General features: G+C 41.2%; 1 protein-coding gene across 7 annotated transcripts in view; it reads right to left on the bottom strand.

Annotated features, from left to right (window-relative positions):
• Positions 1-25,025, bottom strand: part of GTDC1 (glycosyltransferase like domain containing 1) — a 204,598-nt gene that overhangs the window by 4,853 nt on the left and 174,720 nt on the right. For 4 of the 7 annotated variants that reach the window (XM_042808522.1, XM_042808525.1, XM_042808528.1 and 1 more), the window contains 2 exons: positions 23,164-23,234; positions 22,370-22,461 (listed from right to left, as the gene is read on the bottom strand). In XM_042808522.1, coding sequence (XP_042664456.1) covers positions 22,370-22,461; positions 23,164-23,234 — 163 coding nt within the window. Of the gene's footprint in view, positions 1-13,604; positions 19,459-22,369; positions 22,462-23,163; positions 23,235-25,025 lie in introns of those variants that run through there. The other 3 variants (XM_042808523.1, XM_032997457.2, XM_042808526.1) reach the window with 3 other exon arrangements.

Raw genomic sequence — 25,025 nt, 5'->3', positions numbered from 1 at the left:
AATGATTTGACAGGAATCCCTACAAATTGAAATAACTAAACCTTGTGCAGTTCCAGCAAAAGTCTTAAACCACTTCTAAAGAAGAAAAGAAAAAAAAAGGATTAAAACAGAGAATTTTTATTTTACTCATCTACACAAAAAACATCTCCAATGCAACACATATCCAGATGAAATGGACACAAAGAAGTAGCGCAAACATCTAACGTCTTGAAACTCAAAAAACCTCCAACCCACAAACCAAAAAAAAATAAACAAATGGAAATAAGAGTCATGAAAAAAGAAGATAGATTTAGGTTCCACTGCATCCTTTGGAGAAGTTTTATTTTAACATCGGACTGAAATTAAAAAAAAAAAAAATAATCTGAGAAAACTAACACAAAATGCAGGTAATAGACATATCACGTGTGTTACAGTCATGAGAAAGAGAACAGGCAACAAAAATTGTGACAAGAATGTGCTTAGTTATTATATTCTTTCAAGCTTGGTCTGCCAGCATTTTTTTTTTTTTTTTTTCTCCATACTGGTCATCAGTGTCTGCCAAAAGACTTTTCATGAATTTGTGCAATCCCATTTCCCAAAAACAAGGGAAGTGATGTTTCTCCACAACCACAAGACTCAGCTGTAGGTTTTATACCACCATTTGTAGCTGTAAATTAACACAGTGACATGCCATCCCCCTGCCTAAACAACGAAGACCAAGCGAGGAGTGAAATTTCAGTGTGGGTTATGCAAAATGAAAGGATTAAAAAATGAAAAGAGCATTCACTTCATGTTGCTCCTTTAAAACGTTATCACATAGCTCCTTTTTTTCCTAACCTAACCTTTTTTTCCCAACGGTTTGTCTATAACTTAATATAACTAATTCTTTTGAAATAATGTTCACAGTTAGCATAATTGGTGTTATATAGTTCTAATGTACATTACAGAATATTCTGTCACTAGACAGTAAATTGAAATTTTAAAGAAAATGATAGAAATAGCTGTAAGGGAAAAAGTACCCTTTTAAATCTAATTTGCTATGCACCGCAGTAGGGTAATGGATGCAATGAAAGTTCCTTTATTGAGTTCCCATGTCCAAAAGGTATTTAGGTAGCAAAGGATGTTAAGCAGACCCCCTGTGCTCCTCCTTTAAGTAAAGATAGCAGGAAATAAGGTATATAGGTTTGTGTCCTCCTGATTTTTATTTCCTCAGGAGTACAACTTATGCAAAGGGCACCTTAGGCTACTTGGAGGATCACAAAGGGTGCCCTCGACCCCCTCGCTGTCTGCATGAATAGAAGCATCTAAAGGATGGCTGAAGCCATACAGCGAGTTAAATCCTTCAGGTGGGTCTTTTCAAATTCCAATAGTGAGGAGTTACTGGAGAATTGGTAAGGATTTCACTAGGCCCCAGCAGGTTTGAGATCAAAAGCCCTGGTTAAATAAAAGCCTGTTGGGAAATCTTAAAACCTCTTTGTAATGTAACTTAAAAAAGTTAATACAAAGAGCCCTTAGACTGAAGCCTGTAACAGCATGAACAAAGAGTATATCAAAACTGATTCCATTAAGGGAAGGCAGACAAATAAATTCATTTAATTTAAAGAGAAATCAGATATATTACTCTGCTAAAAACTAAAAAGCATACCAGGAAAAAAAAAAAAAAAACAAAACAGATTTTACAATACACACACATAGAGCTGTGAATAATAGAAATAGATATATAAAAAATCTATTTATAAATATTTCTCGGAACAGAGAACAGAACATTATATACACACGTATACATTTAAGTATCAATTTATCCAATATGTGCATGTGTGTGTGTGTATAATTCTAGTATATACATATTTTTATCATTTATGAGGCCTCACGCTGGGCTTTCAAATCTGCTGTTAGATATATCTATATATGTATCCAGAAAAACACAGCTGAAAGAGCCCCTACATTCAAACTGACACAAGAATTTTTCAACCCAATTAATTAAAAAAGATGGGTGCTCATCAGTCAGCTGGCACAGGTTTTTTTTCTCCATCATATTGCCAAAGTGTCACAGTGTTAGTTGTGCAGCATGTTTAAAACAGAAAATCTGGGACTAGGATTTAGATATCATTTATTAGCTGACCTCTTTCTGAGCAGCTCTTATAGTTTTAACTCGTTGGGGGTCCTGCACCAAAGGTTGGTGGGGGAGGATAGGGAGAGACATAGAATTGCATAGCATCGTTTAGGTTGGAAAAGACCTTTAGGGTCATCCTCTTGGTGAGAAGACCTCGTGTTGGACGTCGGTGGCACATGCACCTGGGGGTTGTACAGCATTTTCACCAAGCAAGCTGTCTCGTGAGCATCCTACGTGCCCAGCATGGCCGAGTCACTACAGCGTGGTCCTCAGGCTGGGGGGACCACGACTGGGGGTCCTTCACTTCACCCCGGGGTCGGGTCACTTGGGTGCAGGATGCTCCGAGCCCCTGGGTGGGAGGAGACCGATGGCCTCTTGCCCCATGGCTCACTCTCCCCACAATGAAGAGTCATCGCCAATAATTTCAGTCCCCCTAACCTCCAAGAAAGGAAAAAGGAAGGGGCTGAATTTTGCTGCATTTGTGAGGCTTTTCTTTATTATTGTGATGGGGGAGACATGGATATCTCATTAGCTAGAAAGCATATTTTAATCTTGAAGAAATTATATTCCTCTCACAGATTTCATAGGCTGTGCAGCTAGAAGAGGGAGATGTATGTGTTGTACAAACGAGGGTGAATGCCTGAAAAAATCAGTGTTAATGCTCTACAGGATCTTTTTTTTTTTTTTTTGTTTTAACTTTTCTCCCGATAATTAAAATCTGACATTTTAGTTCAACAGTGTTAACCCTGATCTCATTACATTCAGGTATAGTGGGGGAATAGCACCCACTCTCATTCTCTAAAGCCCCCTTCACGCTACCAACCCCTGAAACACTGCCCCTACAACAGGCACAAATCATTCTGTCCCTGTACTCTTTAAGAACAGCTTTTCTGAAGATAAGAAATCAGCAACGTATCATCTCACATATGGTGTCTTTCATCCCAGTGAGCAGCAACAGTTTCACAACCTACACCAATGCCATTAATTTTATTTTTTTTTCTTTAGGCCCTTAAAATGCACAGCAATTCAAAGCCTTTTAAATGGAGGTATGGTTATCATTTTAGCAATGCTATTTCTGGTTACCTTGGGTGGATCCCACCAAATCTGTGCAGGGACTACTATTTATCAATGGGCCATTACTCTCTGCACCAAATCACTGTGCTGTCTGCTGAAGAACTGCCCTTTGCAATAGCAATCCCAGAAAACGGGAAAAACGAAGAACACCAGATCGAGGTGGGACCATGAGGGAAAGCCAGGTGAAAGGTATTGGTACTTAGGGGACCTCAGTCTCAGTGCCGTGACTGACATCCTCGCCCTAGCAACAAGTATCTAATAATCACAATAATAAAAGTCACTTTTGGCTCCTTGTTTGAGATAAAATATCTCTGAAAGCATCATATCTAATAATATCAAAGGTTGTGGTGGCTTCTGCATCGCTGGCAATTTTTAGACGGGTAGAGGATGAGGTTTTCTGGTTCAAAGAGGAATTAATTGAGGGAAGTCATATGGCTCATGTTACACACATGACACCAGATGATCCAAATAGTCCTTTCTTGGCCTTATAATCTACAAATAACCTTGTGGAGGTACTGCTCTCTTGCTTGGGTGAGTTTTCTGATCTAAATACTGTCCAGACATGCGTGGCCTCCAGGATTTGACTGGATCACAGTCTCAGACGGAGCCGTTGCCAATTAATGCCAGACATGCGATAAACCGGGGTAGGACACGCTCCACTTCAGGTGCTGTGGGATTCTGGAGTATCATTAGTAATGAGCCAGGTCTGGAGAAAAATAATTTTGCTACAAGGGCACTTACAAATATTATTTTATACTTGCTATCTTTACATTACCTTGCACTGTAAAAGACCCAGACTATCAGACACCATGGAATCTCTTTGGCTCTGAATTAATCAGATTCATTTTCAAGAGCAAGGTATAATTGTGGCCATTTTATAGTTTATAAAAATCTAAGATTCCAGAATTACATGGGTAACAGGACAACCTACTCCAATATGGGAAGCAGAGCATATGGGGTCTTGTCTATCTTGCTTGGGTTACAAGGCAGAGGAAATACCTGGCTGAGCAGCGCTCAGGAATTATCAGGTGGATGATGTTACAGGAGCAAGCTGGGTCTTTATTTATTCGCTTTATAAGGATGACTCCAAGTTCGGGTTGTTTGAGTTACATAAATGCTAAGCTTCCTCCAGACTAGATCCACAGCCCTTCGTTGCTGTGATTGCTCCGAGACCTTCGTTGTGGTTGGTCAATGTAGTTTTCAGAAACCTAGGAAATCCGTGTGGTGGAAACCCCTCCAAACTAGAGGGGAGCCCCAACTCAGTCACCACCACAAAGTCAACTAGAAATATTTTTTAAATGCAGATATCCTTATTTCTGTCCCTATTTCTAACCATGCTTCATTTTAACCCCTAGGATAATTTGGTATGTAGAAGGAAATGTGTCATTTATTAAGTCAACAACCACTTCCTTTAGAATCTAAAAAAATTTCTTCTGAGGTTTCCCTTTCAAGTACCAATGTTATTTAGATTTGCAGGCTGAGATTGTAGCAAAAGGTGGAAAAACTTACAGTCATTGCTTTGATTAATCAGCTGCTGAAATTTGGCTTTTCAGCATGACACCTCTATTCTCTGAATGTGTGGCCTACTGCAATGTAATCAATTTGTCTGTGCAGGCTCCAAAACCCCAGAGCCACGCGATGCAAAAAGGCAATCTTCTGCCCTCTTCGACCACAATAAGCAACATTACTGAAATCACTGCTCCCGTGCAAGTGTAGTATGACCCCGTATTTGTAGGCAGCAGAGTATGACTTCATTAAAAATCGTACACTGTGTTAGGGACTTCAAGCTTTTGCAAGGCAAGCCAGCATCAGAGCAGAATACGTCTGAAACTGATAGCAAAATGGGTAATGCCTTAAACCCCACCTCTATACTGTTATTTACATACGTATCTTTCATCTGACATAGGCTTCCCCTCCAGCACCTTGAATATATCAGTCCTAAGGAAGAGACTTTAAGTTCAAAGAGTGCCATCTCCAAATCAAAGTAGGGGGTTATCAAGTGAGGTGTGCCAAGCAGTAAGACAAAACATATGCATTTTTAATAAGTAGCCTCTCCTCTCCCTGAGGAAGCCAAGAAAAGAGACTCTGTGAAGCTTCAGCAGAAAACAAGTTCAGTGGATTTATACTCAGGCTGCTGTTCGCAAAAACAAAATTCACAACTCTCATGTATCTTTTCTTGATGTTTTCCAAGCATTCTTCAAAGCACACCAGCCCCACCCTTGGCAGTCCTATTGACCAGGTGAACTCACCTCCATGTAACACAGAAAAAGAAAACAGGGAAATAAAAAAAAAAAAAAAAAAAAAAAAAAAAGACCATGAAAGAGAAACAAAAATCTCAACAGGTCTGCATGGAATTTCAGCAGCACTTTATTTATTAATGCATATGTAACTACCATTGTGTTCCAGCTCCCAAAGACAGATCTGTAAGGAATAGGCCACATGCTGATTGACAGCAGCCATAATTCCATACAATGAGACTGTATTAAATTGTTTGATGTGATATGATACTCATCACTTGTAACTGATCAAACATACTGCTGCATCAAACAGTATTACAATACAATCAGGCTGGATATGGTTCCTGCCAAGGCTGTTCATCACATTGCACACTTCTGCATTAAACATATCTATTAATAGCATTGACAAACTGCTCCTATCCAAATTTTTCCAAAGAATTGTACGACGTGAAATGTGCAAAGAAATCCATACATAATGCTTTGCTGTTTGAGGCACCGCTTCCATTGGCTGAACACTTCAGCATGAAAGGCTTTGCTGATTTGGGGATTTTTGTAGAATAATACCAAAACTTGCAAACCTGTGCCCCAAAAGAGAGATGTGACATTCCAGCTTCCTTTCTATTTATTTATTTATTTTGTTTTAATTTCCTAAACACAAACAAATCAGAAGATTGAATATTTTTTGACCAAGATTTTTCTTTTGCCATGGGTCCCCCCAGGAGAGCTGCTCTAGCCTGCTACCTTGCAGGAGGGAGCTGTGTTTGATAACAGTGACCCTTTTAGAGGTGGGAGACATAAATAAAAGAAACAAATTCCTTGTCACCACTGTTCCTGCAGCAGACATAGAGGGTGATCGGCTGCAGCCCATGGGGGACAGGACTTGCTGTGACATTACAACTGTAGGGGCTCTCTCAGATGCAGATTCTTAAATGAGCCTGGGTCTCTAGAGGGCAGAGGTCAGCTGTCCTCAAATCTGTGTGAATGCTAGATTAAGTTTATAAATCTCCCTGCTTTCACTTAAAAACCAAATTATAGGATGGTTAAATGCTAATGCCCGCGAGCTTGTGAGATGGTGAATGCCCTCAGGTACCCCTGCTAGAGGGAGCACAGGGTGTTCAGACCCCAAAAGGGTATTAGAAGCAAGCGTGATGCACTGGGGGGTACATTTTCCCCGTGACTTACCGCATGCCTCACGCCTGCCGTGCACCGATTCAGGTGCCAGTGACTGCCCACCTCGATGTCCGAGGGGTAGAGGAGATATGCCCACCATGCTGGGGAGGGCCTAACCTCAACCACAGCTCTTTATGTAGAATTTATACCCGTGCTTGGGTGAGATTTGAAATACCCATCTCTCTGTAGCGACTCCAGTGCCCAGGAGCTGCATGAAATCAAGCATGCAATGAACATGGTATTTAGCAACCTTCGAAAACGCTTCTCTCAGTGTATCTCATAAAACTACTCCAGCGTGTAAAACTGAAGTGATAAATGAGTATGAGGGTTCCATATAATTCCTCGTGGACAGGTATGCACATCATAATTGGACAATCTGCCCCCCCTGATTGCTATCTCAGCTTGGGAGACCAAGGATCACATAGCCATGGAAAATAGGAAGTAATATGCAGGAATGCACGCCTGGCTATCTGAAGCTGGCACGGAACACCAGGTTTTCCTGAGTTGGGATTCTATACATTTCACATTTATGAATTTTTGCAAACTGCAGTGACAGAAGGTGTCTTTTGTCCTGCTTTTCACTCCTGTTGTGTCAGCGTGAGCAGATTAAACACATTGCACAGTAGCAAATTATCTCTGTTGGTGGAACCAGACCCACAAAGATTACTTAAGAAAGGTGTGCAAGCTATTTCCTTTTTCTGATTAAAAAAAAAAAAATAAAGTCCTTCAAGATAAACTGCCTCAGAATGGTCAGAATGTCTTAGAATAGCCTTAAAGACTGATTTATGATGGAAAACATACAGGAAAGTGTTGGAAAGGGCTCTTACAGTCTGATGGGCAGTTTTTAGCAGTAACAGCTCAGTGCAGTGCATAGAGCTAAAGAAGCTGTAACTTTCTATCTGGGTGTAGCTAAGTAATTCAAGATGCTGCAAGTTAAATGTAACAGTAGAAAGGAAGAAGTTAAAAAACAAAGTCCCAGGCATTTCAACGCAGCATATAGTATGCTAAATTGTGGTATTACAGAAATTGCTAAGAGTTTGGCCACAAAATGTTTCATACTGCAGCAGCATTCTGCCAGGGCTGGGTTTCAGCAAGCTCAGACATACTTCCCTTCACCTGTGCTTTCTTTTTTTTTTTTTTTAATTTATTTTAATTTTTTTTTTTATTTATTTATTTTTCTTTTCCTGTTTGTTAACACAAAACAAAACTCCCACTGTATTAGGGAATTACAGCCCTTGTCCTGAATGTACCTCTCCGTTTATTAAATCACCACAACTGAAAAGTCACCACGCACCAGGCAAAGATAACTGCAAATCTGTTCTTACCCTCCTTGTACCACCTGAGTGCCGCTATTATTCCTCATCCTTGGGGAAAGGACCCCATATGTGAGCTTCAGAAACCACCTCAGTAACTCCAAGCATCATTATCAATAGTAGGATGAACTGCAGCTGGGATGCACTGAGAAGGCACGGTAATACTCGCCCTAATCTCTGCATTCATCTCACTGGCCCTCACTAGGAAGTTTAAGTACATTTACTGGGGATTCTTCAGCCCTTGAAAGGTAGGAAGACATCTATGAGGCTTGAAGTACTAGCTAATTAACTTGGGTTTGGAAAAAAAATCTTCTTATCTACTTAACTTCGAGACACTCCTTGTTTTTAAGCCTACAGACTACCTTCTCTTTAAAATGCACGTTACATATAACTCAATAGTATGGAATGTATTATTTTTAACGAGGACCTATTTTAACTTGGACCTAAAACGACTAACATTTGACAGAGAAGGTTTTTTTAAAAACATTTGCAGAATCAGCTGAATAATGGCCTATAGCTTGTGTTTTGCAAGACAGGCTACAAAATCATCATGCTTATTTTCTGTCCTTAAATATCCAGGAACATGAATGCATGAATCACTTGAAAATGAACCCCCCAAATGCATACCACCCCCCCCTTCCCCCCCCAAACCTATAAGAAGTTTTAAGAAAGCTTCTGGTTTTTGATTCTTGGTCTCTAGAAAGGGGGGAATACTGAGGCTGGGAGAAAGTGGTTGAATTCCTGCCTGCAGTAGTTGGGGCACAGGAGAATTTCACGCAGTTCTTCTGACAGCAACACAGACATGAGCAACTCCTGTAACATCCCTGCTCAGAATTAAACCATACTAAAATTTCCTGCAAATTGCACAGAGCGATTTTAAATCCTCACCATATTCCTAACAGATAGAACAGTGGCATGATTGACCAAGCTTTTTTTCTTCTTTTTTTAAAGTACACATATGATGATGCATCATAGTTATAAACAGATGGTATTTGGCCTCCTTCCTATTCTCAACATTTGGAATTCCTAAACTATGTGAATTAAACAATAATATTTTATAAACATACAAGGGATTTTGCTCACTGCTTTGTTAACATAGAAATTATACAATGCTGACATTTATTTAAATTTTAAAAAGTAAACAAGAGTGTGTATTGAATTAAAGCAAACTAAAATCAACAGAAAGAAATATGTTCTGCGCGCACATTACCTACGACGGCACGGGCCTTTTTAGGGGAAACATAATGGGATGAAGCACAAATTGTAGCTTAGACAGTCTGATCCTTTGTGCTCGAAAGGCTCATTTAACACCTCACTGTAAACAACGGATATTTATACCATAATTGGCCAGCTGACCATCAGTTGTTCATTTACTACGTAACCTGCTATTATGGAGTTAAAAGAAGTTCCTTTCTGTTGGCTTTCCTAGGAGTGAAAGTGTGTTTGCAATTTTAGTACCAACTGGATTCAGTCTAACACTTGTACTTAGTATGAGAAACATTTTCATAATACCAAAATTTGGGAGAATAGGAGTATTCTTGCCAGGAAGGGAAGAAGAAAGTATTGGTTCTTAAAAGAAGAATTCTGTTTGCTTGGTTTCCTCTTTCCTCTCCATTTTAACCCCTTTTTAGGCGCCTCTCTAGCTGTGCAAAATTGAGAAGCACTTAGGTTTTAATCACTATTCCCAGGTCTGCAAAGAGGCTCTGTGATGAATAAATAATGAATCAGAGATTTTAATCAGTGTTATGATTTTTGAAAAGGCTAATTATCATTGTTTACAGACATGCCTTTCCAATATATTTCCTTGTTTTGCCTCCAAAGCTCTAAGGGTTAAGCCCCTAGCATGCATCCCTCCCATTCCTCCTCAGCGCCGCAACTCCTTGGCTGCTTTTTCTTTTGGGGTTTGGGGTATTTTTTGTTTGTTTGGGGTTTGGTGGGGTTTTTTTGGGTTTTTTTTTTTTTTTTTTTTTTTTTTTTTTTTTTTTTTTTTTTTTCTGGAGCGCAGACACCCAAACCGTAGGAGAGCTGGAGCCGGCGGGGCTGGGGGAAAGGGAAAGGCTGCCCACCCCGGGCTGCTGCTCCGCACCCGCGGAAAGGCCACCGCAGGGCGAGGGTAGGGGGGGGAAATCTTTTTCTCTTTGCCGCCTGCAAATATAAATGTTACCAAAGAATCTCATTTTCAAAATAACACTTTCATGATCAATAAATAAGTGGTGGGCACCCTGCTTCCTCCCCCAAGTCGGCGGCCGGGGGGCAGCAAGCTGCCGCTCCGCGGAGCATCGCCGGCCGTGGAGCGAGGCGGGGGGCCGTGGGGGGAACCCCCAGCTCCGGAGCGTCCGCTGCACCCTCCTCGCCTTTACCATTATTATTGCGGTGATAATTTTCGTTTTAGCTGCCGTTGGCCTTGCTTAACCTTCTTGCCTTCTCTGCCCCCCACCTCCTGCTTTTTTGGCCTCGCCGGGATGGGAAAAGCCTTGTCCCCGGGTGGGACGTCCACGTTCCCCCCCCACCCCCTGTGTCAGATGTGCTTTGGGCAACTCCCTGAGCCGGCTCCCGCCGGGCAGCTGCTGCTGCTCCCCGCGTCGTGCAGCCGCATCCCTGCGCTCCTTCTTCCCCGTGCTCCCATATCCCGCAGCCGTGCGCTTCCACATCCCTGCGCTTCCACATCCCTGTGCTCCCGCAGCCCTGTGCTCCTGCATCCCTGTGCTCCTGCATCCCTGCGCTCCTGCATCCCTGTGCTTCCACATCCCTGCGCTCCTGCATCCCTGTGCTCTTGCATCCCTGTGCTCCTGCATCCCTGTGCTCCCGCATCCCTGTGCTCCCCCATCCCTGCGCTCCCGCATCCCACACCCCTGCGCTCCTGCACCCCCATGCTCCCGCTCCCACCCCCTCCCCGTGCTCCCTCTTCCCTGTGCTCCCACGTCCCGCATCCCTGCGCTCCCGCATCCCGCTGCCGCCTCCCCGCTAAGCGCTCGCTGCTGCCGCCGCTGCCGCTTCCACGGAGGGTGGGTGCTAAGTTCTACCGCAGTTATATAGCACTTGATTATCAGTTTCCAGCAACAGCTGTGTATATTCGCTAAGAATGTAAAGAAATACCAGTAGATAATGCAGCATTGCTATTTATTACCCTATAATTAAAGTTCTGACAGTGTTTCTATTATAAAACCTTATTTGCAAGGGTTCATAACTCAGAGGCAAAATTTTCCTGTAAGACAAAGCCTCACTTACCAGACTGAACCATTTAAAAAGTATTTCAGTTAAGTAAGGTTAGCCTATTAGAGGGTAAAATTCTCAAGGACTTTCATTAAGGTGCTCATTTATATCTGCAAATAAAGAATTGCAAAGTCCCCCAAATCAAGGATATATGAGGAAAATATTTTTTGCAAAATCGAGGATTCATGGAAAGGTTTTAATATAATTCTCTAGGAAATTATTCCCATGAAAACAATTTGTTTGAAAGAAAATGCCCTCTGGTCTTTTCCACACAAACTAGTCTTGGGCCAGTACATGAGAACCAAACTTAAAAGTGACTATGAACAGAAATGAGACTGGCTAATTCATTTCAACTGTCCTTACTGGAATAAAAAACAAAGAGTAAACAGCTTGAATGGGGAAAGGTGAATTTAATTTTCAAGGCCCTTTAACTTTTAATAATCTGTGGAACAATATGGGAGGTACATTCTACCCTCCCAGTTATCCTGAGATAAATTCATTCAAGATTTATATTGGTGTAATAGAGAAGCAGAATTTGCTCCACGATTTCTAATGAACTGCTGGCTCGGTCTTTAAAAAGGCAATTAGAAAAATCTAGCCTGCTAATTCAGAACAGCTTTGAGCTAAGTCAGAGGTCTCGATGCTGCAAACACGGATGGGAGCTGGTCCGTGCCCCGGCCCCTCGCGGTGCCTGCAGCCCGACCGGCGTGGGGCTAGGAATGCTGGAAACGGTTCGCTACAAAATTCCCTAGTTATTTTAGGATTTTCTTTTCTATTATACGGGAAAAGACAATTCTCATGTGGAATAAACCTGTGTTTCCTGTGATCTCAAATACTAAGACAAAAGGATTGTAGGATTAGGTGCCTGGCCTGTTATTGATGCGGAAGGCAAGGAGCTGCCTGGTGAGTCTGGCAGGAGTCAGGAAAACCCACCCGGCTTTAACTCCGAGCCGAAACTTGCATCAAAGTGCTTGCAGTTGCTGTGCCAATGCAGGTGAAGCATCAATAAATGTGAAAGGAAGGCAAGGGCCAGTTCTGTCATTTTACTAGCAAGTTAGGTCCCTGCACTCACCGCTTACTCATGAGTGTAGGAACAACGGGATCGAGATCCCAATTTGTCTCCCTGACCTTTTGAAGTGAAGGCTTTAAATGAAGCAGCACGGAGCAGCCTGTCTCTGATCTTCAGAAACTGCGAGGCAAAACTCCTCAGGTTGTTTCTGTCTACAGGGGACTGGTGGGGGCAAGATTCCCCCGGGGGAAATATCGCCTCCGACTACCTGGAAAGTCCTACCTCACCCTCCAAACAGGCCCCGACGTGAGGCCAGCCTGAAAGTCCCAGGAGGTGTGGTAAGGACATTTTCATCCTTGCTCTAGGGCAGCTGTGTGTCTTCACTAAGAACGTAAAGAAATATCAGAAGATAATGCAGCATTGCTATTTATTTCCCTGCTATTAAAGTTCTCACAGTGTTTCTATTATAAAATGTTACTTGTAAGGGTTCGTAACTCGGAGGGAAAATTTTCCATCAAGATGAAGGCTGGCTTACCAGGCTGAGCTGGGTGTGGTTGAAGCATCACTAATCAGCGAGCAAAGCAAGGCTGAGCACCACCTCGCCAAGGAGCGGGGTGAGACCTCCTTCGGTCGTGGGCCGGGCCAGGGTGTGTGCTGAGGAGAGCAGGAGTCTTCAGCTCGAAACCACAGAGCTTTGGTGTATCGAGTTTGTTTACCACAAGCCCTAGCACAACCTTACAGCACCTCCTCTTTCCCTTTTATCGGTTTGGAGAATGACTCACTGCGAAAGCTGAAGCGATACGCTCCGATTGCACCGTGCCTCAGTTTCCCCATCGGTAAGGACAAACCAAAATTTCTAATTTGTTCTTACTGGGGCGAGGTGTGACAACACTGGTGAACATCTATGCTGCACTCCAGTAAGAAGTGCAAGGTAGCCCCGTTGGCTCTACCCAGCACGACCACCACACCCACGCCCTCTATTTTCAGAAGATCACTTCTACTCAACCACATTAAACACCCAGACCCCAAGCTGGGCTTTGGTTGAGCAGAAACGAGGAGGAACCAGCACGGAAGACAGATGATTACTGCAAAATTACAACTCTGCAGTGCTAGGAAAATATCCGAACACTTACCGTTGGATCTCCCTCGGGTGTTTTGATTGCTTAATGGAGTAATTTTAAAGAGAGGTACCGCATGTTCTCTCTCGCACTGAAAAAGGACATTTTAGCATCTGGACGGCGTCGGAAGGCACGAAGGGACGTGGCTCTGTGCGGAGGGGACCTGCCCGCGTCTTTCACCTGCTGTGGATGGAGCTCGGGCAAAGGAACGATGCTGCTGGGAGACAGCCTGCCCGGATGGGGAGAGCAGCTACCCTGCCTGACGCGAGGGAAGCTGAAACCAGAGCTGTCCGCCGAGAGAGGTCTTAGCAGGCTTCACACCGCAACGCCTTACCCAGAGCCCTCTTCTTGCTTCTTCCCAGAGCAGAGTTGAAAATCTTGGGATTGTCGTAACGTTTTATTATCACTTGCAAAACAGATTCTACTTCATCAGATAAAGACACAATTGCATTCATTGACTCTGACACAAGGATATGCATAGTGATAAACATACAGATAGATGTACACACTTATACATGAATGAGATATGCTAATTAAAAATTGCAGTGGGCACTTTATTAAAAATTTATTGTACAATCTACATCTTCAAAACATTTTACATCAACAAATATAGCAGCTTGACTGCTGGAATCATAAGTGATTTATCTTTAAAAGACTGTATCTGTAACTGGATGCAAAGATTCTTGATGAACTGCCGTTACATTTAAACTACTGGTTTTTATTGGAAGTATTTTGACTGTTATCTGTTTGTTCTCCATCCTTGAGAGAAATAAAACAAGTGTCTCGGCTTTCATTTTATCGGATAGATGGCACCATGTAGCATATTTCCCATGCTAGTTTGAATTACAGCTGTTTATCTTTCAGCTTTCTTTAAGATTAATTAAATGCAAATGTAACTCCACGAATCATGGGATTACCTGCCAGACCCCTTATTAATACCTTCACTTAAAAACCCCTGTGCCAGAGAGTCATTAATTTGCAGAAAAAAAAAAAAAAAAAAAAAAAAAAGAAAAAAAAGTGCTAGAGCAGCCCTTTGCCTCCAAACAACCCGGAGATGGCTGCCCAATTAGTCCAGCAGCATTCGGATCCTCCTTTCAGGCCCTGTGGCCCTTTGAGGACACAATAAGGCTCCAATGATAACCTGGCAACCTAGGTAGAAACTCAGCCAAGTGTGAGCGTTTGAAGCTGCAGCTTGGCTGCCATCGTGTCGGCGAAAAGAAAGAATTCAGGCACCATGTCATCCAGTACAAAGGATAAAAACAGATTCAACCGGAAATTCAATGTGGCACCACATATGGGATACATGAGTGCGGTTACACAACAGGCCACATATTTTTTTTGAACAGTCTCCTGCATGTGATGCCGAGGACATGTGTAACCATCATAACGTCTCTAAGAATCTGTATTTAATTTGAGCTGGGGTGGTGGCAGGGATTGGAGATCTGAAGCCGCCACAGGTTTGTGGCAGATGGCTCTGTGTCAGCTATGACAAGCAGCCAGGCTCGGCTTCCTCTGCAGATTTTCTTTTCTCTCTGATCAGGTAAATATGGGCACACTCTGGAAACTTCCACAATTCTGCCTGAGGCTGCAAGTTTGTGACTTAGCCCCATCTGTCACAAATCTTCCCTCGGTTCTGCTGCGAGCAGAGACCTGAATTTACCGCCGAGCGCTGCCCAAGAAAACCCAGCCGTCTCGCCCTACGAGGAAGCAGAAGAGAAAAGCGCACGCCGCCGCGTTAGGTGCTGGGACACGGGAGGGACGTCTCTCGCGCGGGAAGGAGCGTGGCTCTGTGCCGAAACGCTCTGCAACACCCGGGATTTCAGGAGGGGTGGAAGCCAGTTGGTCAGAGAACACTTACGCAGCCTTATTTGTAAACGGGGTGAATTCTGCTGTTTTGTTTTGTTTTGTTTTGTTTTGTTTTTTTTTTTTTGTTTTGTTTTGTTTGTTTGGTTTTTTGTTTTTTGGTTTTTGTTTTTTTAAAGATGGGTAAGCTGGTCAGCTGCCCCAGGTTATTTGCTCCTGGACGAGCACCATCGCCCGTCCTTCTGCTTTACTGCCTGTCCTGGTGGACATGCCGAGGACTGAGCACCCGCGGGGACCGACCTGCCCCTCGCACCCTCTGACACGGCAGAACCACGACCCAGCAGGAGCGAGGGCCTAATTCTCCTGCTTGCCCGTCATCAGTCTGGCTTCTGGGCTTTATCTTAGAGAAACCTTGGGGTGAAGTAATTCAATTTTTTTTTTTTTTTTTTTTTTTTTTTTTTTTGGGGGGGGAGCGGTAACTCTGCAAAGGTCTGGGCATTCATTTTTTCACGGAATAGTGATTCGGTCAACAGTTCTTAAATGAGCAGAGATCATGGGAAGCGAAGTTTTCACATAAAGCAAGATCTCCCCACGAAGAACAGGCAGCAAAACAAGATATCAGTAGCAGTACAATATCTTTTATAAAATAATCAACCTATTTGTTTCATGTATCCTGAGATCAGAAGCGAAGCAATTAATACCTACTCTGCCATCATTAGACTTCAGAGTTAATCTTTAGAATTTAATAAGGACTGTTCATCCATTCAAACCTGCTGTTTAGGACAGCTGCAGTTCAAGCAGACAGTACTGATTTGCTGTACATTTTGCACGCTTCTTAAAAAACTACCTTAGCAAAATAAAGAAATAGAGACATAGAACAAAATCTGAGATTTGGCAGGCAAGACAGCAGAGTGATTTACAGAGCCAATTTGTTTTGGGTCAGCTTTACTCTGTGACCCAGCTCCTTCCCTCTGTAAGCGAGTATTGGGGAAGAATCAAGGTGGAAAGCAGCTTGCAGTAATTACTTTTGGAGCTCCACTTTCAAACTCCAAGCGCCTTTGGAAACCACCATCAAAACAGCATTGGTTTACATGGACTGGGTGCACTGCGAGGCCCGAGTCAGAGCTATATAATACTCCTCAGTAGAGTAACAGTAAATCCCTGAACTGTCCTGTTCTGAAGTTTCATATATCGGTCTTTTAAACCTCATTTCATTCTTTCTGTCTTTAAACAAAAAACAATGAAATGTTGGATGTGAATTTATGCAAGATACCCTGGTGGGTACCTCGCACAGGATTGTTCACCAAACAACTACAACAGTAGGAAACCAGTTTCAGGCTTTCTTTCTCAAGGTAATTTGAATATATTTTACTGAAAAAAAAAATAAGTCTTCATGCTTTTTGCAACCTTTTTCTCAAAGCCCATCATATTTCGTTTGACCCATTTCTCCACCTACCATTTTGCAGCAGCCATGGTTCATCTGCCGGTTTTCATTTACTTTCTGAAACTAAAGTGGAAGCTCTCTAACATTATTATAATAAAAAGTTCAAAGTCCTGGTGTTTATGCTGAAAGATGCACACATAACTGCTTCCTTAATGAACGCTTTCTTCCTGCTCTGCAATGCAGCCAGCATTTTCAGAGAGCTGAAATCTCCTAGATATATACCTCAGAGAGCCAAGAGCAAGACAAGCCCTGGGAGAAGTTCAGGTGCAGGCCACATACATACATCTATATGCATATTTATATATATGTCTACATAGACACATATTAAGTCTATATATGCATGGCTGGATCCTAGAATGACCCAGCAGGTAAGTTCAACAGCCTACCTGCCAGCTCATTTCTTCCACAGTGAGGATCCACACTAGCTAGCAGAGCTCACTCTGCCACAGCTCCTTCCAGTCCCACACCCTGCATGAAGGCCTAAGGTTGACCCAAAACGCTTAAATTGTGTCCCGCGGTTCAGCAGATCTTCTCGCCCACGCAAACCTCCTAAGCTAGCTGGATTTCACCTGTATGAGCCATACATATGGCAATGAAAAATGTCAAGACTTCAGCCTCACCTGTGTGTGATGCTCAGCAACTTAATCCAACTCTGAAGTTAATTCCTACTTTGAAGCTAGCCCTGCTTTGAGCAGAGGCTGCCCAGCAGACCTCCAGAGGTTCCTTCCTAAATTACTCTACGATTCTATGTTCTAAATAAGTAACCAAAGTTTTCTTTCACATAAGAAATCCTTATGTTATATGCATTTTACTTAGGATCCCACGCTTAACTGACACCGAGATGGGAGAGCATGGACAGTGCATGCTGCATATTAGAGTTCCCAGGCTGCTGTAACCTTCCCATACAGGCTCTGAGAAGCAGATCCAGACCATCCCTGAAGCCATTTTAAATTATGCTCACTGGAAAGCGAGCATCTCAAGATGCAAATACAAGTTTCCCACTTGTGCTTCCAACCTCCTTCTGACCTGCACCTAATGCTAATCAGGCAGAAGCAGAAATTCAATATAATGCCTTCTTTTTTCTCTGCAAACATGCTTCGCTGGAAATCTTTGTACTATTTGCACATGCTATAGAGCTCTAAATTAACTTTATCAGCTCAGGACAAAAGATCTGGAGAACACTGTAAACAAACATCTGCTCAATATACATTCACCGTTAAAAAGTAAACAGTATGTTTGGCTCCATAAGGAACAGGTTGAAAATTATCAGAGTACAACACATCACATAATCTGATGGCATGGCCTAGAATACTCCATAAAATAATGATCACACTAGCACAAAAACAGCTCTCAAGCATCAAAAGGGTTTGAATGATGGGAGATAAGAATATAAACACAGAATAACATTCACAAAGAGAGACTGAGAAGACCACGATAATGTAAAAGTTTGACAAATGCTTATAAAATAATGAATGGTATAGAAAAGATGAATGGGGAGCTTATGCTTCCAGGTGACCAACTCCAGGGCAAGGAGCCCCTCAATGCAATGGAAAGAGGGGGAAACCCTGAGCTGACTGGAGGAAATGCTTTTAACGTCATCTGTAAACTTATAATGAACTGCTTTGCTATAGGAGGATGTGAAAGACAAGGACAGGGGTTTCCAAGGGCCTGAACATCAAACGGAGAACTGTTACTACAGCCTCACTATACTTAATACAAGAAGATTATGAAAGATCATAAAACCTCCAAGCCCAGGGTTAGGACCAATTTCTAACTCTAAAAGACAAAGAGAAAACCTTTAATACTGTAATTCTACCTTTGGCAGCCTTCTCTCCAATATCCAATGCTCACCACTATCAAAAACACGGTATTGAACACATGGTGTGCTGACCCAGAGTGGCAGTTAGCCTGTCTGCGGAAAAATTAAACTCTGGTGGAGTTTTGCTGGGGAGTGGGTAAGGACAAGGGCAGAAGCATCGTCCTTGTCTCTTACACAGCCTCTGCAAGAACTACGAACAACTACTGCTCCTTGCAACAGGGCTGAGTGGCTGACGGGGCATCTGGCATGAGGCTCCCCCACGTCCTCACGTGTCCAGCGCCCCGTATCCTTAGGCTGAGAATGCCTCCTGCTGCTTTCCTAGCTGTGCCTAAATATTAAAGCTGGACCAAGAGCGGTTTTCCCTTCTACATGTTTTCCTGAAATACCAAAGATACTGCTCTATCTCAAATCAGAGCAAAAGAGATGGAAAAAAAAGAAAAAAAAGAAAGTTTTGTTAGAACTGCCCTATACAGCCAAATCCCGAGACTGGAAACAATTCAGATGTCTACGGTCTAACTGGGATCTTAATTTGATTTTACAGCAGTTTAATCCCTTTGAATTCAGCAGACTTCCTTCTACAGTGGTGTAAGAAAGAAAAAAAAAAAATCACGCCATGTGTCTTTTCATAGGCAGGTGAGCTTCTGTAGTGTGATGGAAATGAGAAGATGAATGTCAGAAAGTGGGCCAAATTCTTTTCTCCGTTAAACAAGCATGAGTGAGAGTAGGATTTTTCTGTAGGAACTGAAGCTGACAGCATGTCAACCAGCACTCATTCAGCTGGGAGGGCTGGGAGAGCTGGGAGAGATTATTTAAAGTTGTCAGCTCCTTCCATGCCTGGCTTTTGGCAACTCTTCTTGTCCCTTTCCACTGTATACTCTTTATACATGCTGTTTTAAATTAAGAAACTGAAGTGAGGGAACTGAAAGGTAAACTTAAAGAAAATAATGCAGAAACAAATGCTTTGCCCTATTTTATTTTATTTTATTTTATTTTATTTTTTTTTATATTTTAAAATCTACTAGGTAGGGAGCTTGCAAGCACTGACAGGTCCTATGGTGTACTCCGATGGAAACCGATGCCCTGTTGCTGTTACTTGCTTCATTCTGGCACTTACTTTGGCAACCACAAATACCCAGAACCAGAGAGCTACGTTTGATTCCATAAAACTGGAACAGAACAAATAATTGATAACAAATGAGGCTTGCTTTCCACTTATCTCAATCTTCTGCTAATAACTGGTAGAAGGCAATGTCGAAATGCAAACGAGCCAGCCTTGGGTGCCGTGAGCATACACAGGGTAAGTAACACAACATTTGGAAAGGTTTTCAGAGGTGCTTACGTTATGGACACTTTTAAAAGTCTGCTAGCATGAATCTGCTCCGTTGAGTTCAGCTACTGCAGTTTAATGTCTTGGTCTGTGCCTTTTCACAGGGATATTCACTGTGTCTGGCTCCCTAACCTGACCACCACCGCTGCCGTTTATCTCCCTTTTGCCCCTAACTTTGTCAGCACAAGCACTGAGGACAACTGAAGGAATAAACTGCCTGTTTAATTAGACTGCTGTCTAATTATTATGGATATCCTTAGTAATAAAACCCCAACAATATGTAAAAGGATAACCCAAGGTACTTCTGATGATGATTACTTCCCGATGTATGAAGCAGAATCCCCAACCAGTTGAGAAAAGAACTATTTGCTTTTAAAGCTTTTTTACTTTCGAGATTTCACAGATACTTTATGAACTTCAGGCAGGGAGTGTGTCAGGAAGGTTTCTGAAAGAAAGTAGCTAGTTAGTACGCACTACTGTGGCTGGGGTCCCTTTTCTATTCCACTGTTGTATATGTAATATTATACTGATCTGAAAAAAGTGAAAACACAGTGGAAGTGCTGTGTACCCTTCATGATTTCACTCTTCTCAGCTTCCTAAAAAGAAGCATCGTTCCATCTATAATGACATTAACAGCACATATCTAAGTTAGCATTTTTCTAGGAGGTTTTGCAGGTAGTTTCATTGTGAAAGGAAGACTTGGCATATGTGGGTGTAGGTACAAAAAGACAACTCTAACAGTATTCTCCGAGCTGATCCAAAGCCTATTAAAGACAACAGGGATCTTTTCTCTGGTGCTCACAGGTTCTGGATTAGGCTCTGCCTTACTCATTTTGAAACGATCCCCCACTCAGCTCAGTGGCTACCTGTTGCAGACATTCAGTCCAAACACTCAGAAGATCTGGATGGGGCTGCACAAGCCCATGTACGAGGAGCAGGATAAACACCTTCAGCTTCTGCCTGCAAACCACCCCAAGGGGTTTTTTTAAAAACAGAAAAATCCTTCAAGCAAATTAGCATGTTGCTTATGGGGCTCATGCACACATTTTAAACCCGTGCTATTTTGTATTAGTATTTGCTCTACCGTTATTTCCATTTTTAGTGCACCTTGGCTCTGTTTAGGAGCTGGGAATCCACACGTAGAGAGAAGATCCACGTTAACGCAACTAATAGCTGAACTTGAAGCACCGGGAAATGTTAAGGTAAATGTTTAAGGACTGTTTTCCCTTTGAAGCCACCATGTACAACTATACGATACTATTGACTCAAGAAGTAATGCTGAACACTGGAAATGTTCAGTCAGCATTTTAAACTATTATGAGCTACCTTCTGAACCATTGCCAAGTTAATAGACAATGAAAGATAATGAGCTTGAAATTGGGTGTTAAATTGCATTTTTGGTTCTCTCCTTTTTTCTTGAAGTTTAACTGTTTCCTGCAGAAACAACATCATCTTTGATGTATCATTATGTAAATGTCTATTTTTAGGTCAGAAAGAAAGTCAGGCGTGGGCTAAACCCTCGCTCCTCCTCCTACATGTGTGCGGGAAGTAGAGGGGTAGAGAGGCAGACGACACACAGCAAGACCCAACACTTTCTGGTCCCCAGAGGGAGGAAGGTGGAGAGATGAGGTTAGGTCTGCTGGCAGCATGAGCCCCCAAATTAAGGAGATTACTCGACGTGCTCATTAACAGTACACCCGGACAGCAACAGCCAGGCAAATGCTAAAAAGACCACATTTGTATTTGCACGCATAACACGGGGAGGATTTCTGTGCGGCCCCCAGCCTTTAAAGACTTCCAGATTAATTCAGGTTTTTTACAACCTGAAACACCTTTGTTGTGCAGGGGTAATGCGTAGCCAACCTGCCTATGGCATAGCCAGGGCTGCAAGAGTCGTAAAACGCTGTAAGTTTACATATCAGCATGCAGAAAATAGCAGTTCTTTTTTTAAAAGCAGCATCATGTAATAATAGCTCTTCACTGGAATAATATAAAATCCAGTGCGTCATCTACAACCGTGTAATTAAAAAAAAAAAAAAAAAAAAAAAAAAAAAAGTGTGACTCCTGGCAGTATAAATACACCTCTTAAAAATGTGAAAGTCGGTCTAGCATTGAACGCTTGATCAAAAGTTGAATGGAAGGTCTGCCACTGAAACTGTACCTTCTCTACACAAATAACCGCACAGAATAGGATGTGATAAATACCAGTAAATTATGCTTCCAATAAACTTTTTTTATGTTCAACGTACCTTAAAAAGCAAAGAGATAAGATAATCGTAGTTATGAAAATAATTCAAATAATTCCAAAAGGCACAGAAATCTCACCTGATACCAGTCACCTGCATTTTTTGAGGACTGAAGATTAAATTAGGATAGGAAGGTAGGCTTATCCTCATTAGTATAATTGTAGGATCTTTCTTTTATTTTCCTTTTAAACTAATGAGTTGCATTAATCCAGGTTCATTTTTATAAGCCTCTTGGGTCCAAATGTAAAGGACAGTCATTTTAGAAAACAATAAATTAAAAAAAAAGCATGTAGCATGCATTAAGTGCACGTATTTCATAAGACCTAGGTTAATACAACTGGCATCTAGTTTAATTAATCCTTGTTAGTGTAACGACTAATATCCCTCCCTAGCATGTTTCCTTTAAACATTAGTATGTTAATTAAATGTTGTTTTTTTAAGGGTTTTTTTTCCTTTGTACTTCAATATGGCATTATATCATGTAAAACTATTCTGAACAACTACCTTATAGAGATGTTTCCTCACAATATCTGGTCTCTTGCAGAAATTCTGAAGCCTTTTAAAAAGCTGTTCAGGTGTAGAATACAGATATTCAGCTGCAGGAAAAACAGATACATTTTTAATGAAACAAAAACCTCAAAGCACACACTCGATATTAGTCACTTTACTAATTAAAAATGCATATTGCTCTGTGCCGCCTCGTGTTTTACATTATTTAAGCATGATTTTATAAGGTTACCTCAGCTCACAAGGATGTTTAATGCTAAATAAGACTGTGTAGTTGTGCTGTTTAGACATCTCCTTTGGGTGATTAAAATACATTATTCTAATGTAACACAATGCATATGTGATACATTTAGTGATGAGATTTTTCAAAGAACTGGTACTACATTAGTGTGTATCCCATACTGCAGTTGCATACTATTAAGAATTAAATTGTTTAAATAATTTGGTGTGATTTTCAGGCCTCTTTTTTTTTTTTCCTGTGTATCAAAATAATCTGCAAACCATTGCAGCATCACTGACCTTTTAACAAAAATCTATCATTACGGGTTGTGTATGCTAACAATGAAGAATGCTATTTCAAAACTTGCTTTTGTGTTATCTTAAAAGAACAGATGGCAAATATAAACTTCGTCTAATGTATTAAAACACATAAAATTTTCTTTAACACTAACATGTTGGCTTGCCAAATAAACAATTGCTTTTGCTCAAGTTTATTCTCAAACTTTATTTTTTAGCATGAATCACGTTATTACGTTTCAGCAAAAAGAATATGCAAAAAACAGAGCAGCTACCTGGAAATATCTCTGGGTACACCAAGGCTTTGGGACACAGCGGATAACAGCCGCAATATACAGCTTCGACCCTGAAGACGAGAAATAATAAATACACAAAGACAGAAGTTAGTGAGCCAAAAAGTTATTTTAGTGCAAGAGCATTGAGGTTGACTACATATAGCAAGAGTGAAACATTTTTTTTCTTCAGCAGCATAATCCTTCTAAATGCCAAAGTTGCTCTTTTTAAAGAAAATTTTATTGATCATATGAATTACATAGAACAGAACAGCGAGCATATGTTTTGTTCGCTGAATAAATCAAAGCGCAGCTCTGCATTTTTTTGTTTTTTAAATACTGTTTAACACATTTTATAATCAGCAGACAGACACATGTAACAACATGGTGAAGTATGGACGGCTTTTCTTAATAATGCTGCAGAAAAGCAAGGGCATACGTGCGCACGTTTGGACGTATGTGTGTGTATACACAGATGCACACGATCACCGTTACCTGGCAGAACAGATATTCTCCTTAGACTTTAAGACTCCAAAGGTTACAGTTAAATATAGCCTAGGAACAATTTCCAGCATGCTTCGGGCTGGGGTACGTTAGCTTATGCACATGCTTCAGAGAATTTCCTTTCTTTTTTGGGGACATAAACTGTTGTGTTTTTTAATAGCTACTGATGAAATTCCTTTGCCAAAGTGTGCGACGCTTTGTACTTGTGTTTTTTCAAGGAACAATTTACGTATCTCCTGCAATAGCAAACACAAATATTTTATAATTGCAACACGGAGGTGCAAAGTTTTCTAGTAGCGAATCTAAAGAAAAGCTATCGTCTTCATGTTTGCATTTTAATAGCTGAACGGGTTAAGGCATCAAGTTTTCAGTTTATTTTTTTCATATAATGACCATTGATCTGACATAATGTCTCTCCAAAGATACAACTGTAATTTCTGTTGGCCAGAAATTACACAGTGAAATTCAAAACACTTCTTAAAATATGTTTATTTTATGAGAGTCTTTGAATTTCCTCCAACATGTTGACCATACGAGGACTTTATTTTTAACTTCAGTTCCCCTCAGTCCCCAGAAAAAAAATAATCTGAAATCTTGTCAGCGTTCACCTTTTCTATTTTCAGTGACAATCCAAAAGGCTTTCGCTACCTTCATGTGTGTATCAGGTTTGGCACTTTATTACAGGCACCCAGAAGGAACTCTGTTTCCTTTAGATCTACTCAGTTTTAAACAGAAAAAAAAAAAAAAAAAATAAAGAATCACATATTCAGCTTTCATGCTAGAAAACTACGCATATCCACAAACCCCAAAGATACACATTTCTGTGCAAATGCTTTTGCTAAGCAATGATTGCTAGTTTTTTTCCTAAACTTTTAAAATTTGTAATTTATGTTTTTTTTAAAATAACATATGCACTTCAGATTGCATTTTAAACATTAACAACAATTTCAAAGTGTACATCGTCTAGCACTATATTTTTTACCAAAGGGAAATGTTTCTGATGTGTGATTTAATTGATGATTTCAGTTCTTAAATATTGTGTCATATGTCAAAGCAAATAGATTTTTAAAGTTTTCTTTAATCTAGGAGAAAAAAAAAAACAGTGAAACTGTGGACATTTCAGTAATAGCTCAGATCACTAAGTTATGTTAAAATATTTGCTTTTTAATCATATCGTCTGCATGAAAAAAAAAAAAATGAACAGCTCCCTAAAACAAAACTGCAGGCCAAGATGCAATCTGAGTCATCATTTGAGTATGCAATTTCCCCTTATGAAAAACCTCTATCAGGATCATGAATTAGTAAAATCAGAATTTAATGCCTCTGTAGTTTGCTGGATAAAACTTAAAATTTGGAATTCT

Source organism: Tyto alba, unplaced genomic scaffold (assembly GCF_018691265.1).
Source record: "Tyto alba isolate M040663 unplaced genomic scaffold, T.alba_DEE_v4.0 Super-Scaffold_7, whole genome shotgun sequence".
Taxonomy (NCBI): Eukaryota; Metazoa; Chordata; class Aves; order Strigiformes; family Tytonidae; genus Tyto; species Tyto alba.
This window is presented reverse-complemented; position numbering and strand designations above follow the sequence as displayed.